Raw genomic sequence first — 15,856 nt, 5'->3', positions numbered from 1 at the left:
TCGAACCCAGAACCTTCTTGCTGTGAGGCGACAGTCATAACCAACACACTACCGTGTCACCAGATGGACTGGTTTGAATATTTCTGAAACTGCTGATCTCCTGGGGTTTTCACACACAACAGTCTGTAGAGTTTACACTGAATGGTGCGACAAACAAAAAACATTGAGTGAGCGACAGTTCTGTGGGTGGAAATGGCTTGTTGATAAGAGAAGTCAGAGGAAAATGGCCAGATTGGTTCAAGCTGCCAGGAAGGATATAGCAACTTATATAATCACACTTTACAACTGTGATGAGCAGAAAAGCATCTCAGCATGCAACAGTAGAAGACCACATTGGGTTCCACTCCTGCCAGCCAAGAACAGAAATCTTAGAATCAAGAACTTGTTCCTATTAAAGTAGCCAAGTAGTAGTGTATAACCAGATGTATCCATTCAAAATGTAGGTAGTAATATTTTAATCACGATCATTTATTTTGCACTCAGAGCAAACAACCAAAAGCATTCCCATTTACACTGAATTTGAGCTGAAGCTGTTTAAATTAGTGCCATCTGGAAAAGGCACTCAGGTTTTACTTATTTATTTCCTTTTTATTCATTGTGATGTTCTCATGGAATGATTAGGATTACAGTGATTAGAATGATGATATTGATAATTGTGATACTATTTTTATCTTACTGATGATAATGATGATAATTATTGTGTTCTGCTGCAGGGGCATGAGTCCTGCAGAAGCTGAGATGAACTTTCTGGAGAATGCTAAAAAGCTTTCAATGTATGGAGTTGATCTTCATCATGCTAAGGTGCATATCTGCAGCTAGTTTTAATAAATAAGGATATGTAAAAATATTAATAACAACCTTGTTTGTATCGCACTTAACAGATATTTTCAGTTTGACTCAACCAAGAGTTCTTAAAATTCTAACAAAAGATGAACAATAGCAATGAAATAAATACTTTCAATATTCACTGCCATATTTTATTTGCTGGATGACTTAGGAATATACAGACATCGGGCTGCATTGATCAATCATTTTAGTAACTTGAGTGTACATTGTAACATCACAGTCAGTTTCACTGCGGCAAATAACATGATCAAAATCCAGTCACTTCACCCTTTTACACACTCTGCATCTCTAGACTTTTGACTGAACTCACTGATTGCTCATCACGTACACACTGCAAATCTCGACTTAGAAAACCGAGTGGTTATATTTTTGACTTTTTTCTTTTAACTCATTTGGCTTTGCCTCATGTGGCCTGTTTGTTGATTACCTGAAATTGTGCCTGTTATTGACTGATTTTGGGATAGTGTTTGTTTGAATAAACATCATCAGCCAGCACAAACTAAAAATCTCAGGAACTCTGATTTTCTTCGTACTCAAGTGCATATATCACCTGTAAAGCACCAAGTGTGTTTACAGCACAGCTGAGTCATGAACATAAAACTCCATTAAAGGCAAAGCTCAGGGCCTGTTTACACGAGGACGCTGTCGGGTAAAAATGACTAAATATTTTATCGGAAGTGCCTTTCGTCTACACGGGGATGGCGTTTCCGAGGCTGAAAAACGGAAAAAATTGAAAACGCCTTCCAGAGTGGATAAGTTAAAAACAGCCCCCATTGCATATCCGTCTAAACTACCCAATACGCGAAACTCTGCTCAGATCTGCTCACGTCGGGTACGCGTTTACGTCATACATATGTCATATACTGTACATGCCAGCCCGGGAAGTAAGAAAGTAAGTAAAAAAGTAAGAGCATGTCTGATTACATCGATCCAACGGACCTTCAAGCTGCTCTGGCAGCTTTAATAAACGTCCAGGAGTCCTTCGAACATCTATACTGAATCTGCACATATACCGTTAATGAACAGAGGCGGGTATAGTATGCTCTTACTTTTTTACTTACTTTCTTACTTACCATAGCTAGAGTAGTCAAAGTTTTCGCGGCGCAGATGTGCAGATCAGACAAGACGGAAGACGTTGCGCATGCGTGCAGACATAGCGGAGGTCTTTCACAGCACCACCTAGCCGCCTGGCATGCACATCCAATTGAATTCCACACATTTATGCGTCACCGTATAGACGCAGATTTCCTCCTTGAAAACGGTCGTGTAGACGCGGAAAAAAGTGAGAACGAAAACGGACTTTTGCGTTTTTGTTTCAGACCGTCCCCGTGTAAAGTGGGCCTCAGAGAGAAAATGTCAAAATAACAACGAAACAGTGAAGAGCACCTCCTAAGGGCTGAATGTGGTAAATCTTCCAGTAATGCAGCTCAGCCATTGCAGCACACCCTTTACACACAGACACACACTAACTCTTCCTCCATTTATAGATTATTTCTTTTGTATTGATTAAATGGCTAGTCTTATTTGTCTTAATTAATGGATTTGTTTTAGCTTGCCATCAAATCATTAATATGAAATGTGCAATTGAAGTACTCAATAAATTATTTAAATTTGAAATTGCAGTTTGTATATAAAGTTGCAGTAACTCATGCAAGTTGCACAATTTTAAGCCAGTCAATCGAGGTTCACATTAGTGAGTCCACTTATACATACATTTACACAAACTCCAGAGCGCCCATAGGATACAAACAATTTTCCCAACTAATTATAATGATATTTAAAACTTATAAACACACATGCCACATTTCATCTGAAAAACTGCCTTTGAAAATGTTATGAATACATATCTATCTATCTATCTATCTATCTATCTATCTATCTATCTATCTATCTATCTATCTATCTATCTATCTATCTGTTTTTGTTTAATTATTATTGTAAATTTCCCATATTTTGTCATCATCTCTCTCTCTTTTCCACTTTGTGTGTGGTATTTTACAGGACTCTGAGGGCATTGACATAATGTTAGGTGTGTGTTCAAGTGGCCTCTTAATCTACAGAGACCGTTTGCGCATTAACCGTTTTGCCTGGCCCAAGATTCTCAAAATCTCCTATAAGAGAAGCAACTTTTACATCAAAATCCGCCCTGGAGAGGTAGAGAAAAAGGTCTTTTGATTTTTCTTTCAATGTTTTCTTTTTAGACACTGTTTATAAATGCACGTGTACATGATTTATAATTTTTAATTCCATCATTAATCCTGAAAGAAATATTTGCATGTCATGACAAAGCTTGGGAAATGTGCCTCTAACAACTTTTTCATAAATAAGTCGAACATTTGATATATAGATGGAGAAAGATTACAATAAGACAATGTTCTAAATGTGTTAATGGGTTTAAGTTCAGGTCAGCAAGTCAACCTGTTTTGATCCTCTTTGATTGATTTGAAGGTGCACTGGTCAAGTAAGCAGTCAATGAAGATGAATTGTATGTGGTCATTTCAATCTCTACATCTAGAAGCTAAGAGAAACGTATGATAAACAGTTTTAATAAACAGTCTGCTGTGGTTGGTTTGAGCATCTGAAGAACAGTCAGACTCATTTTTGGCTTCTGTGACTACGAAAAGTCTTGTGATTTAAGGCTGATTATAAACAACTTTCTTTTATCCTGTGATGTAAGGTTTATAAATATTTTAAATGATAAACCTTTAAATTATAAACACTGAACATTTTTATTTTTTATGGTTTAATTCCATATCTTAGGCAGCATGCATATAAATATGTACGACAGAAGTAAATGCAGCTTATTCATTCTTTTCACTTCCTCCCATGGAACCTGAATAATATACCACAGCCTTTGTGCTTCTTTTTGTTGAGATGCATACTAAATTTATTATAATTTCAATTTAGAGTACCTTATCTTCAAATGTAAATGTGTATTCTGTAGCACACGCAAATGATTTGCGAATTCATTGGGCTGATTTTGATTTGTGTATTATGTTGTGCAAGGCATTAGTGTGTGCATGCTGTAGTCTTACTTTCACCGATTCCACCACCTCATTTGGAGTAACACACTGCCCCTTCTGCTCCCACCCCCTCCTATACATACACACACTCCCCTGCACCCCCAGTATGAACAGTTTGAGAGCACCATTGGCTTTAAGCTGCCAAATCATCGAGCTTCCAAACGCTTGTGGAAGGTCTGCATTGAACACCACACTTTTTTCAGGTAGGCTCTTCCTGCTTCACCTCATAAATCACTTAGCACTATAAATTATTATTCAATACAGCATCTGTGACCTGGCAGACAGACTCATTACTGTAAGTTATTTTGCATCTCACCCGTATAAAACATTTTAGTAAAACATTTTAGAAAGAGGAATGAGTTAGAAATCTGTCCCCTTGCAAGACTCTCCTCATTGAAATCAAAATGTAAATTTGTTTGTATATTTTCTCTATTTAGAGGTTTGTATGAAGGCTTACACTGCATATCTACCAACAATTAGACAGTGTAAAGAAATCTATCTTGACTGCCTGGCTATTCCCATAGGTTGGTCTCTCCTGAACCCCCACCCAAAGGTTTTTTGGTGATTGGCTCAAAGTTCCGCTACAGTGGGCGGACTCAGGCCCAGACTCGCCAGGCGAGTGCATTAATTGATAGGCCAGCCCCTCAGTTTGAGCGATCAGCTAGCCGGAGATACTTACTCTCACGCAGTCTAGAAGGAGGTATGTCTTATTGATTTCTATCGTAACAGTACAATTTTCAACCATGAACACACTGGTATAAATGTACATTTTCACATATTCATACACGATTAAGCACCTCTGAGCAAGCATTAATCATTCCATGATGCACACTAAAGAAGGAACAGTTGAAAGTTTGCTTTGATATTACATCATTGTTAATACTAAACATAGAAAGTGTTGTCTGTGTCTCTCCAAATAGGAACAAGTTGTCCAAACTTTTGACTGGTACTATATACTAGTGCATCTCAAACAATTAGAATTTTGTGAAAAAGTTCATTTTTTCAGAATTTAATTCAAAAAGTTAAACTTTCATATATTCTATATTCATTACACATAAAGTGAGATATTTCAGGCCTTTTTTTATTTTGATGATTATGGCTTATAGCTCATGAAAATCAGAAATCCAGTATCTCAAATTATTAGACTATTTCCTAAGATCAATCAAAAAAGGATTTAAAATACAGAAATGTACAACTTCTGAAAAGTTTGTTCATTTATACACTCAATACTTGGTTGGGGCTCCTTTGCCACGAATTACTGCATCAGTGCGGTGTGGCATGGAGACAATCAGCCTGTGGCACTGCTGAGGTGTTATTGAAGCCCAGGTTGCTTTGATAGTGCCCTTCAGCTTGTCTGTATTTTTGGTCGGGTGTTTTTCATCTTCCTCTTGACAATACCCCATCGATTCTCGATGGAGTTCAGGTCAGGCAAGTTGGCTGTGCCAATCAAGCACAGTAATATCATGGTCAGCAAGCCATTTGGCAGTAGTTTTGACATTGTGGGCAGGTGCTAAGTTCTGCTGGAAAAGGAACTCGGCATCTCCATAAAGCTTGTCAGCAGATGAATGCATGAAGTGCTCTAAAATCTCCTGGTCGACAACTGCATTGGCTATGGACTTGATAAAACACAGTGGACCAACACCAGGAGATAAGATGGCACCCCAAATCATCACCGACTGCAGAAACTTCATACTGGACATCAAACACCTTGGATTCTGGGCCTCTCCAGTCTTCCCCAGACTCTAGAACCTTGATTTCTAAATGAAACGCAAAATTTACTTTCATCTGAAAAGAGGACTTTGGACCACTGAGCAATAATTCAGTTGTTTCTCTCCTTAGCCCAGGTAAGACCCTTCTGATGATGTCTCTGGTTCAGAAGTAGCTTGATATTAGGAATGTAACAGTTGTAACCCCTTTCCTGAAGACAGCTGTGCGTTGTGGCTCTTGATGACACCAGCCTCAGTTCACTCCTTGTGAAGCTCTCCCAAGTTCTTGAATCGACTTTTCTTGACAATCCTCTCAAGGCTGCAGTCATCCCTGTTGCTTGTGCACCTTTTCCAGCCAGCCTTTTCAGGAATGACCTTCTGTGGCTTACACTCCTTGTGGAGGGTGTCGATGATCATCTTCTGGACAACTGTCAAGTCATCAGTCTTCCCCATGTTTGTGGTTGCGTGTACTGAATTACACCAAGAGATCCACGGTATTTATACTGTTTTACTCAAACGCGAAATGAAATATTCTAATATTTTGTGATGTTTTTTATTTTTTACGCTGTTGGCCATAAATATTAAAACTAAAATCGAAAAATGCTTTAAACATTTTAGTTTGCATATAATGAGTCTAGAATATATAAAATTTTCACTTTCTTAAATACCTGATGGAAAATATTGACCGTTTTCATGATATTCTGATTGTTTGAGATGCACTAGTGTGTGTGTATGTATGTATGTACTTCAAAAAGTTCTTAGCCTCACCCAGAAAACATCACAGGAGAAAGATTGTTCTTACATCATTTTTCAACATGGTCTCCTTTAACTTCAATGCACTCAGTTCACCGATGTTCAAGCTTTGCTATCTCTTTGTGGAAGAAGGTCATATATTCAGCCTCCAGATACTCCTCAACAGCATGGAGGACATCATCATCACTCTGTAAATGGCAACCACACAAATGTGATTTCAGTTTGGGAAACAGATAGAAGTCAGACGTGCCAGGTCGGGTGAGTAAGGTGCATAGGGCAACAGTTCAAAGCCACATTTGGCTGTTTCTGCCACTGCCACCTGTGCTGTGTGGACAGGCACATTGGCCTGGAGCAACAGCATGCCAGCTCAAAGCTTTCCTCTCTTTTTTTTTCTTTGATTGCTTCTTTCATTTGTGTTTTTGTAGACAGTGATATAAGGCTTTATAGTATACAGTTATGCCCTAAAATGGGAGTTACGCCCCTTGTTTCTGGGTGAGGCAGAGAACTTTTTGAAGTATCCTCATATATATTTCAATAGTTTTTCTTTATTTTTATCAATTAAAAGACACTTCATGTCTTAAAGTAATGATGGACTGTTGTTTCTCTTTACTTAGTTAAGCAGTTCTTCTTGATATAATATGGATTAATACAGTTGTTGAATAGGGCTATTTGCTGTATTTCTTTATTTGCTTTTTACTGTTTGATGCATTAAGAAAGCAAGAAATTCCACTAATTAACTTTTGACAAGTTAATTTTGAAAGGTTTGACAATCTTTTGACACACCTTTTAATTGAAAAGCATTCCAAGTGACTACCATGTACCATATGGTTTACCATATATACTTGTAACACTTCAGGGAAGTTGGGAAACTGAAGGATGGAGACAGGTGGGGTACTTTGACTTGCTTTATTTAGCTTTCTTTGACTTTTTGCTTTTCAGCTGTTTTTATTCACCATCTCACTGAGACACACAAACACACACACTCTGTGCTGGATCTCAGTCTATCCTCCTCTCAGCTCTTTTTCTCTACCTTTAAGCCCTTGGCCATCACTGAAAAGAGAAGACACACACACAGACACACTCATCAGCTTTAATTGGTCCCAGGTGTAATTGCTTTGCCACTCACCTCCCGTGGCCCTGCTGTCCATTCACAAATCGATGCTCAACCAATGCCTCTGCCTCCACATTCGCCCACTGCCTGTCTCAGTCCAGGGAGCTGTCTGGCCTGCAGCACGCTCCCACTCAGGAAGGAGAGGAAACCTGCTACAGCTATTATTGTCCTGGCCTGTGGACCACCTCAAACTTAAATGGCCGAAGAGCCAGATACCAACGAGTGATCCATACGTTGGCATCCGTCACGTGGTAGAGCCACTGGAGTGGGGCATGATCCGAGCAGAGAGCGAAAGGGCATCCCAGCAGGTAGTACCGGAGGGTGAGGACTGCCCATTTGATGACCAGACACTCCTTCTTGATGGTGCTGAACTTAGTCTCTCGCACCAAGAACTTCCGGCTGGTGTACAGCACCTCCCCCTCCACCAGCTGGGACAAAACAGTGAGTCAATGAGTCAATCCCCATTTCTATGGTGCAGGAAATGGGGGGAGGGACCAGACAGGGGGAGAGAAAGAGGGAGAAGGGGAGGGATGCCTGCCTGCCACTAGAAATGCCACCAGATGGTCCTCAGCCAAGCAGATCGCGTCCTTCGGTGATGCTGGGTGGTGGCACTGGCCCTACTCCACTGTTACCCCTGGCAGCCAAGCGATGAACTGCTCCAGCACCATCGCGCTCTTCTGCCCTCAACCACCGCTGGCAGGCATCATGGAGCTGCACAGTGAATGCAAATGGCATTCTGCAAGACATGCTGCAAGATGGCTTGTTTCAGGTCTGGGTACTCAAGCATGTTGTCAGTGGGCAGCTGCTGTGCCGCAAGCTGAGCCTCTCTAGACAGGAGTGGGAGTAGCCAAGCTTCAGCTTCAGTTCCTGCCTTTTGGCACCAGTGTAACATTTCAGGCAAGTTGGGAAACTGAAGGATGGAGACAGGCAGGGTACCTTGACGTGCTTTATTCAGCTTTCTTTGACGTTTTGCTTTTCAGCTGTTTTAATTACTTCACTTCTTTGGCTAGATTTTCAAATTTGAGAATATTTAAAATGAGGTAATTCCAACAAAAATGCCAATTTTGGTATTTTTTGACAAAATTGACATTTGAAATGTGTACTGTTGTGTTCTTTTAGATCATAATCCTGTGCAAAGTTTGAAGCTATGGATTAAAATTATAGTCCACATAATTAGGAATTAATGAAATTTTCACTTGTTTATTGCTGTCAGCATCTGCTCTGGGAGATACAATGGACAGACTCTCCCAGCACACCTCCAGTGACCCAGCACATAGCCTCTCCAGAGACGATCTGGACCGGGACTACTTGGAGTCTAGTCAGGAGCAGGATCTGGACCAGCAGCAGAAGCAAACTGTAGATAAGAGACCAGAGAGGGATGCTACTCCATCAAAGGCCATGGTACAGTAGTGTTATTGACAATAAGCAGATCGATATCTCATTAAATTAAATAAAATTGAATTGTCAGAGGAATGTAATGCATGAGATGTAATACATATAAAATTGACTACAATACTTCTTACCTGCTTAGATGATCAACTAAACAACAACAAAAAATATCTATAACTGTAGCATATATTAAATATTGCGAATGAATTTCTGATAGGTGTGCATTAGTTTAAGGCCATTACTGTGTGCATTTTAAGTAGATGTGAATATTCCTTTTAAACCGAGAAGACATAGAGTAAATATACATTTAACACGATGAGTCCAACCCACATTATGTTCACACCAGACGATGACTCATCTTTGGCTTTGCCTGATCTTCTAATTAAAATGTAATCCAGCTTCTCTTAAGCCTTTTCCCTCTGTCCCATTATGTTTCCTCCTTAACTCCCTCTCTTCACTCCACTCGTCCCCCTTTTCTTGCTCTTCTTATATCACTCCCTCTCTCTCCTGCTGCTCTGAAAATGTATCTATTTCCAGCTATTTTTTCTTTCTTTCTGAATATAACTATCATGTGTCTTTTGCCAAACCTGACAGTATACTTTCTTCTCTTTCCCCTCTTAAGATTCTCCCCTGCTTTCTACTAATAGCTTTTTCCTCTTTTCTTTTGCTGCCAGGGGGAGGAGCCAGGCTCTCCTCTAGACTCTAAGGCTGAGGTATTTTATGGTGTCTACCATTTGTCTGTCGAAGTATTTTTGTATTAGCATAGATTATACAAAGAAGTCCATTATGAAGAGCAATTTTTTTTCACAGATATTTTTTAGCAATGCCACAGAGCAAGATGTTCATACATATGTCTTTCCATGCCTCTCAAAGCAGTCCATATGTTTGTAATGGAATCAGTGTTTATAATGTGTCTTGTGTTTTGTAATGTTTGTAACATTGGAATGGGTTCACCCTTAAAATATTAGAGTCTTGAATAATATCTATTAGAGAATAGATATTTTCCTGCTTAATATATCAAGGCTCTAACAGCTACATCATTTTGATGCTTGTTACTTGGTGTCTATATGGTTTAATGGAAAAAAAAGATCTAAATCAGATGGTATAGAAATGGTTTACACATATTACTAAATTACATCATGCCATTTTGACTTAGATGGATCAAATTGTGTCATACATATTGCTTGCTACTTTAGTTCCAGTTAACATATTTAAGGGTGACGTTTTCAGCACCTATCCTTACTTTTAGGAATGTCAGTTTAAATACTGCATTTAAAGACTGCATCTCAAAAGAGAGCCTTGGTCATTTGTGTCCTTGGTCTGGATACATTGTTAGAAATGTGATTTGTGATCATTCTTCTTTCAAAAAAGTACACTTGGATCAGTGTATCTCGGACCAATGGCACAACCCTGTACACTGTCTTCAGTTCCATGGCTGAATTTAGTGTATTTGTATAAGATTTGTTCTCTGTTTGGCTGCTTTCCTTCCCTGTAAATTCAACCATGCTCTGCCTACTTGTATTCACTCCTAAAACTGTTTCCCCTCCGCCTCTACCTCGCTGTGCCTCGCCTTGCCTCTCCTTGCACCATATCTCACCCACTCATCCCTTTGCCCAGTCGGACCAGGACTTGGCCCCTCGCCCTAAACAGGAGGTACTACTTCTGGCACATCCATTGCCTGAGTTGTTGTCTGTCTGAAAGGATTCTTTTAAAAACGACAGATTTTCTGTCAGTGCAGGTTCTGGGCCAAAATGGAGATCCATTACCTACCAAAGCATGTGGCATATGTTCATATGTTGTGTTTTTTAATGATAGTGTTAATTTGAAGACTTAATTGTGTGACTTGTGAGTAACTACACAGGTTTTTTTTTTTAATAGATGAGATAAAACATTATTTATGGAATAGGTCACACTCACAACAGGGATAGTTACAGAAGTTCCTTTATAATGAAAAGAAATAAGTACAGAAGTACAGTATCAGATTTTTATTTATTCCCCAGGTTGTAATGCATCTGTTTCACATATATTTTATATGATGCAATGAAGAGGTTTGCATTCTTGATTGGTTTACTTTGTAGCAGTTCCTGGATAAACCTGAAGATGTACTACAAAAACATCAGGCAAGTATCAACGAATTGAAGAGAGCACTGAGGGAACCCAACAGCAAGCTAGTCCACAGAGAGAAACGTCTGTCTGTGACCTCGTCTGGCAGCACTCCAGAGAAAAAAACTGTAAGTTTAAGAGGCTTGTAAGAGCCTGTGGAGTAGGTGCAGCAGGTTAGATACTGTATGTTTTATGTAGATTTAATTAACCATGAGCTAAGGGCAAACTATGCATGTTTAAAATTGTAATAAAGTCTTTCTAGCGTGAATTATCCAAACACAACATGAATTCTGTGTCTTATGGCTTATACTGTTTAGAGATTCAATATGATTATCTTTGAAACACAAATGGTGCTTTTAAGCACATTCCATTTAGTAGTGGACATAAAGGACTGTGTTTAGGCCTGACATAGTGTAACATAACTGCATCAGACTTTTACTTTACAGCACATCTTATTTTTAGTGATAGTGTATAAGCAACACACACAAGCCATTGAAACTGTTCACTCTATATTGATATGTAGGCCTCTGAGGAGCCCGTATTTATTGAGGAGCAAGACGGTTGTCAAACAGGCCTGGCCCTCAGTTCAAAAGAGGAAAAGAACAAGAACCCTGCTAGAATAGAGCCACCACCACTCACTCAGCATGAAGGAGATCAAGTGATTAGTGGGAAAATCTGTATGACTCGTGGTGGCCCAATGGGAAGCCATACCAGCAAATCAAATAAGAACTCCATCCCATCCCCAGAGAAGCCTCTAAGAACCAAGATTTATGCATTAAAGAATGAACCTATCCATGAAACCCATTCTGCTGGCAAGAACATAAATGACAATGGACTTCCATATGAGAAACATTTGGAGAACAATATTCATGCAAATGGCTGTGATGAATATCCAACAGAGACTCATTGGACTGAAAGGAGACATGTTGGCACAACTCATGTAAAAGATAGTGTAAATCTAGATTTTTGGAACTATGAGGGGAGAAACCAGGGTGAGGTTTCTCCCAATGCAGTAATAGACAAACATATGAGAGATCAGTATAATGGAAGCAGATGGGAAAGACAATCTGTGGAAAGTACGAACAAAATTAAAACCATTAGTAAAACCAAAACAACTGAAAACAAAGTAGTTCTAAGAAGTGATTTAGTTAAGAGTAATTCTGCTGAACCAGAGCCAAAACGAGTGGTTCCCTTGAAACCTGAGAGGTCCAAAAAACTAAAGGGAAAACATGCACCCAAAGACACAAATTATTCAAATTTATTTGATGAGACAAAAGGAACAAAGTCAGAGGAATCGTCCAGAATCGAAAAAATACCATCTTTTTTCACACAGATGAGTATGTCTTCAGTCATGGATAGCACTGCAGCAGTTCCTAAAAGAGACAACACAGCTAATGGCTATGTTAGGGAAATCAGGAAACGCAACCAGCCTCCACAAACATACAAGAACCCATTTCAGGATACAGAAGACAATACTGATCAGAGACTTAGTGCAGATGATGACCAGGTGTGCTTTGAAGATACTTCCCCACTGTCTGATTTCCCATCAAACTTAATATTTTCTGGCTTTGAGCAAATGACTCCTTTGTATTCTCATGTAAAGTCCCAGAAGTCAAGAGAGACGCGACAAAAACAGCCTTCTCCTACTGACTCCGGCCACAGCCTTCTCAAGAGCTCCAGCTTAGAATCAGCTAAAAAGAAACCATCGGTAACAACTGCTTGGCATCTGCTTGTCTCTCACAGGAACTATAGGCATCGCATGAATCTGCACATCCTTATGTTATAGTTTTAACTGTTAATTGCATACATCTGTACAGCATAATCACCTGTATCTGAGGAGAGATGGGTGAAATGCCCACTTCTAACGTTATCCATTGGCTGATAAAAGTACTATGCCATGACTGATTGGATAAGGATCCACTTCTTTTCCCTTTCCCTTCTCTCCACAGCTCAACATCTGCTTGCACATATGAGACAGCCCATAGGACCCTCCATGTAATTTTCATTGCTTAAGCTTTACACTCGCTTTCCTTTAATCAACCACTGTACATAAGGCCTTTCCTTCCAACAGCCTTTCTTTGGTACCATTTTTATCTATTAAAAGGGTGAATGGTTGTTGCTAGGAATCAAATGCAGCATACTATAATGCTAGAATGCCATTTTTGAAAATGTAGTTGTTTTTTTTTTTATTTTTATTTATTTATTTATTTATTTGCAAAGGAGACTTCCAAAAATGGCTAACTGCTTTTGAGCAGAGTTATAGAGTTTATCGCTTGAGCTAGGCTTTGCTTTTTGGATGGAATTATATGCTACTATAAAATAAAAGGCTTATTATTTTCCTTTGAGATAGTTGAGCCCTTATTCTCAAGAGCATGGGATGCTGGTGTACTAACCTGAACTTCAGTTTCATCATAGGAATTTTAGTTTATATTTTTTCCTTTATGTTTTGACTTTGCTGAAGTCAAAAAATTAAGAAAAATCTAGTTCCAAAGCTACTGTGCAAGCTAAATTTTTCAGCTTCTTATGTCATTACAAATAATCAGTGAAATAGGCTCTTAAATGGAACAGATTTTACTGGACAGTGAACTATTAACAAAAATCCTAGTTTCTAATGTATTTTGGTGCTGGATGTTCAAGAATTAAGAACTTTATTAAAATTAGAATTAATTTGTGCTAACTACGGAAGTAATTGTAGTTGTGGAGATCTACATCTCTAAATATTTGTGTGCAGCTGGGACATGCTTACACTTAGTAATTAGTTGAGGGTCCATTACACCCTCCAGCCCTTTTGCCTGAAACCTCAATGCTCTAACTTGGACTCCTTTTCCTATTATTTAGTCTCACCAGGAACCGCTCCCCACCCCAGCAATTCATGCGGAACCTCAGGAGGAAGTCCAGGTGCCTCATTTTTCCGCTCATCTTACCTACTTGCAGCATCTTGCTTAATCCATAAGTTTACGCTATATGTCATAAGCTCTATGGGCCCATTTTTGCTTTCATAAACAGCATGCATTCAATTGCATAGCTCCCCAAACTCCCTTCATAATCACAAAAAGTAATTTGCTCCATTGTGTCTGATGATTCTATGGGGCAAGTAACTTTTGTTTCACTGCATGTAATCACGTTCATACATAATAGCATCAACTATGCGTCACAGAATGAGCAACAAGCCAAGCCTTTTCAGTCAACTGATACTTCTGAGAATACTAAACATAATGATTTCTGCAAAGAAATTCAACTTTTAATTCTGTTATGGAGTTAAGAGTAAATGCATACATACATCTGGCTCACTTCTCCCACAGAGACATGTAGCAGTTCTGAAAATAAAGTTTTAATAAATCAATCTTTTCAGTTTTAACTAATATTTTCGTTCACACTCGACTTGTGTTCTTGGAGTGCTGAAATATAACATTCTGATTATTTAAAAAAATATTTTGATTTCTAAATTTACATGATACTGACATGAAAATCCCATGTCATTAATTAATTTTTAGTGGTCATTTTTGTCCAGATGGACTTAAATCTGTACTATACATTTATTTATATACTTATGTTAATTTGGCTCTGGGGTGTTTTACTACACAGCGTTCACAGCGCTGATTTGGTGCACTTGTGTTACTGTTTATGCATCATACACTTTTAGTTTTCCTTCTCAAAATTCTACTCTTCCTCTGTTTCTTCAGAGAGAGCCATGGGAACGGCGTCTGGGATCAGTGTCTGAGGATGACCCTGACCCAGAGAATCTATATCTCAAGGAGACCCACCTGGGCATTGAACGCAAATGCTCCAGCATCACCGTTAGCTCCACTTCCAGTTTAGAGGCTGAGGTGGACTTCACTGTCCTCATGGACCTTCAATCAGGGATGGAGGAGTTCTCCAGAGGAATGTCGGAGTTAGGAGAGAAGGACCTCTCGCCTGAACTTTGTGTTTCAGACCGGCCAGCACATCCAGCTTTCATGCTAGGGTCCGAACCCATCGTCATTCCACAGGAGAAACCTGCAGAACTGTTAAGGTCGGTGGAAGAACTGAAGCCCATCGTAGAACAGAAGCCTGTGGAGCAGCGTAAACCTGAGGTAGATAGTCGTCCTTCCTTACTAGAGTATGAACTACATCGCTATGTGATGGAGAGGTGCCTTAATGTCTTCAGTCACTTCATTTTATTTTCTTTTGCACCCTACAGGACATCAAACCAAAGCATGAATTTACTTGGGAATTTCAGTTCATGATTGATTCTCATTCTGTTCCATATGATGCTGTCTTCCATATTCGAATATCAGTCAGTCCAGGTCTGGTTTCTTTAATTTCAAAATTCAGTTATGTTTATCATGGCTTCTTATTCTTTTATTTGAAATCATGCCTCATTTTATGCTGCCAAGTTATTTTAGCTGGCACTGACCTTCTACCTAGGCCCTAGCGAGGACTTGACGTTTTGTTACTGTCTCCTCTTTTCCTTTTCAAGCCTTTTGTGCCAAAAAAAGCTCCACGGTCAGTGAAGGCTGCTCAGGCTTTAAAAAAGGAATCTGCAGAGCTGGTTCATGTCCAGTCAGTAAGGCAAGATGGTTCAGACACAGCATCTTTACAGCTTCATAGCAGAGAGAGCAGTGACATCATAGCCTCTCAAGCTCTAAGAAAAACAGAAGTCAAGATTGAGACGCAGCCGAATGGGTCAGAGGTTACCACAACCATTATGGAGATAGCAGACCAGGTATGCATAATTTACTGTTATTGTACAAAAAGGATAACACTACAGCACTGTAGCATTGTAGTTGAAATACAGTAATATGATAATTCAAGATGGTGGAGTTATTATTTCAAAGGTCTCCACTTGTGCCCCCTCCCAAAAAAAAATTACTGTAAAGAAAATAAACGCAAACTGTAAAGAAGAAAAAAATTGTAGCCAGTATTATCACCCTGTATTATCTATA

The 15,856-nt window shown here is 39.2% G+C and overlaps 1 protein-coding gene across 1 annotated transcript in view; it reads left to right on the top strand.

Moving 5' to 3' along the window:
- The window catches only part of si:dkey-178k16.1 (band 4.1-like protein 1), a 79,089-nt gene that overhangs the window by 57,414 nt on the left and 5,819 nt on the right, over positions 1-15,856 (top strand). The window contains exons 8-19 of the mRNA XM_060936875.1: positions 714-801; positions 2,848-3,012; positions 3,975-4,072; positions 4,394-4,569; positions 8,653-8,840; positions 9,503-9,541; positions 10,446-10,481; positions 10,907-11,059; positions 11,455-12,639; positions 13,779-13,829; positions 14,615-15,004; positions 15,391-15,636. Coding sequence (XP_060792858.1) covers positions 714-801; positions 2,848-3,012; positions 3,975-4,072; positions 4,394-4,569; positions 8,653-8,840; positions 9,503-9,541; positions 10,446-10,481; positions 10,907-11,059; positions 11,455-12,639; positions 13,779-13,829; positions 14,615-15,004; positions 15,391-15,636 — 2,815 coding nt within the window. The remainder of the gene's footprint in view (positions 1-713; positions 802-2,847; positions 3,013-3,974; positions 4,073-4,393; positions 4,570-8,652; positions 8,841-9,502; positions 9,542-10,445; positions 10,482-10,906; positions 11,060-11,454; positions 12,640-13,778; positions 13,830-14,614; positions 15,005-15,390; positions 15,637-15,856) is intronic.

Source organism: Neoarius graeffei, chromosome 13 (genome assembly GCF_027579695.1).
Source record: "Neoarius graeffei isolate fNeoGra1 chromosome 13, fNeoGra1.pri, whole genome shotgun sequence".
NCBI lineage: Eukaryota > Metazoa > Chordata > Actinopteri > Siluriformes > Ariidae > Neoarius > Neoarius graeffei.
This window is presented reverse-complemented; position numbering and strand designations above follow the sequence as displayed.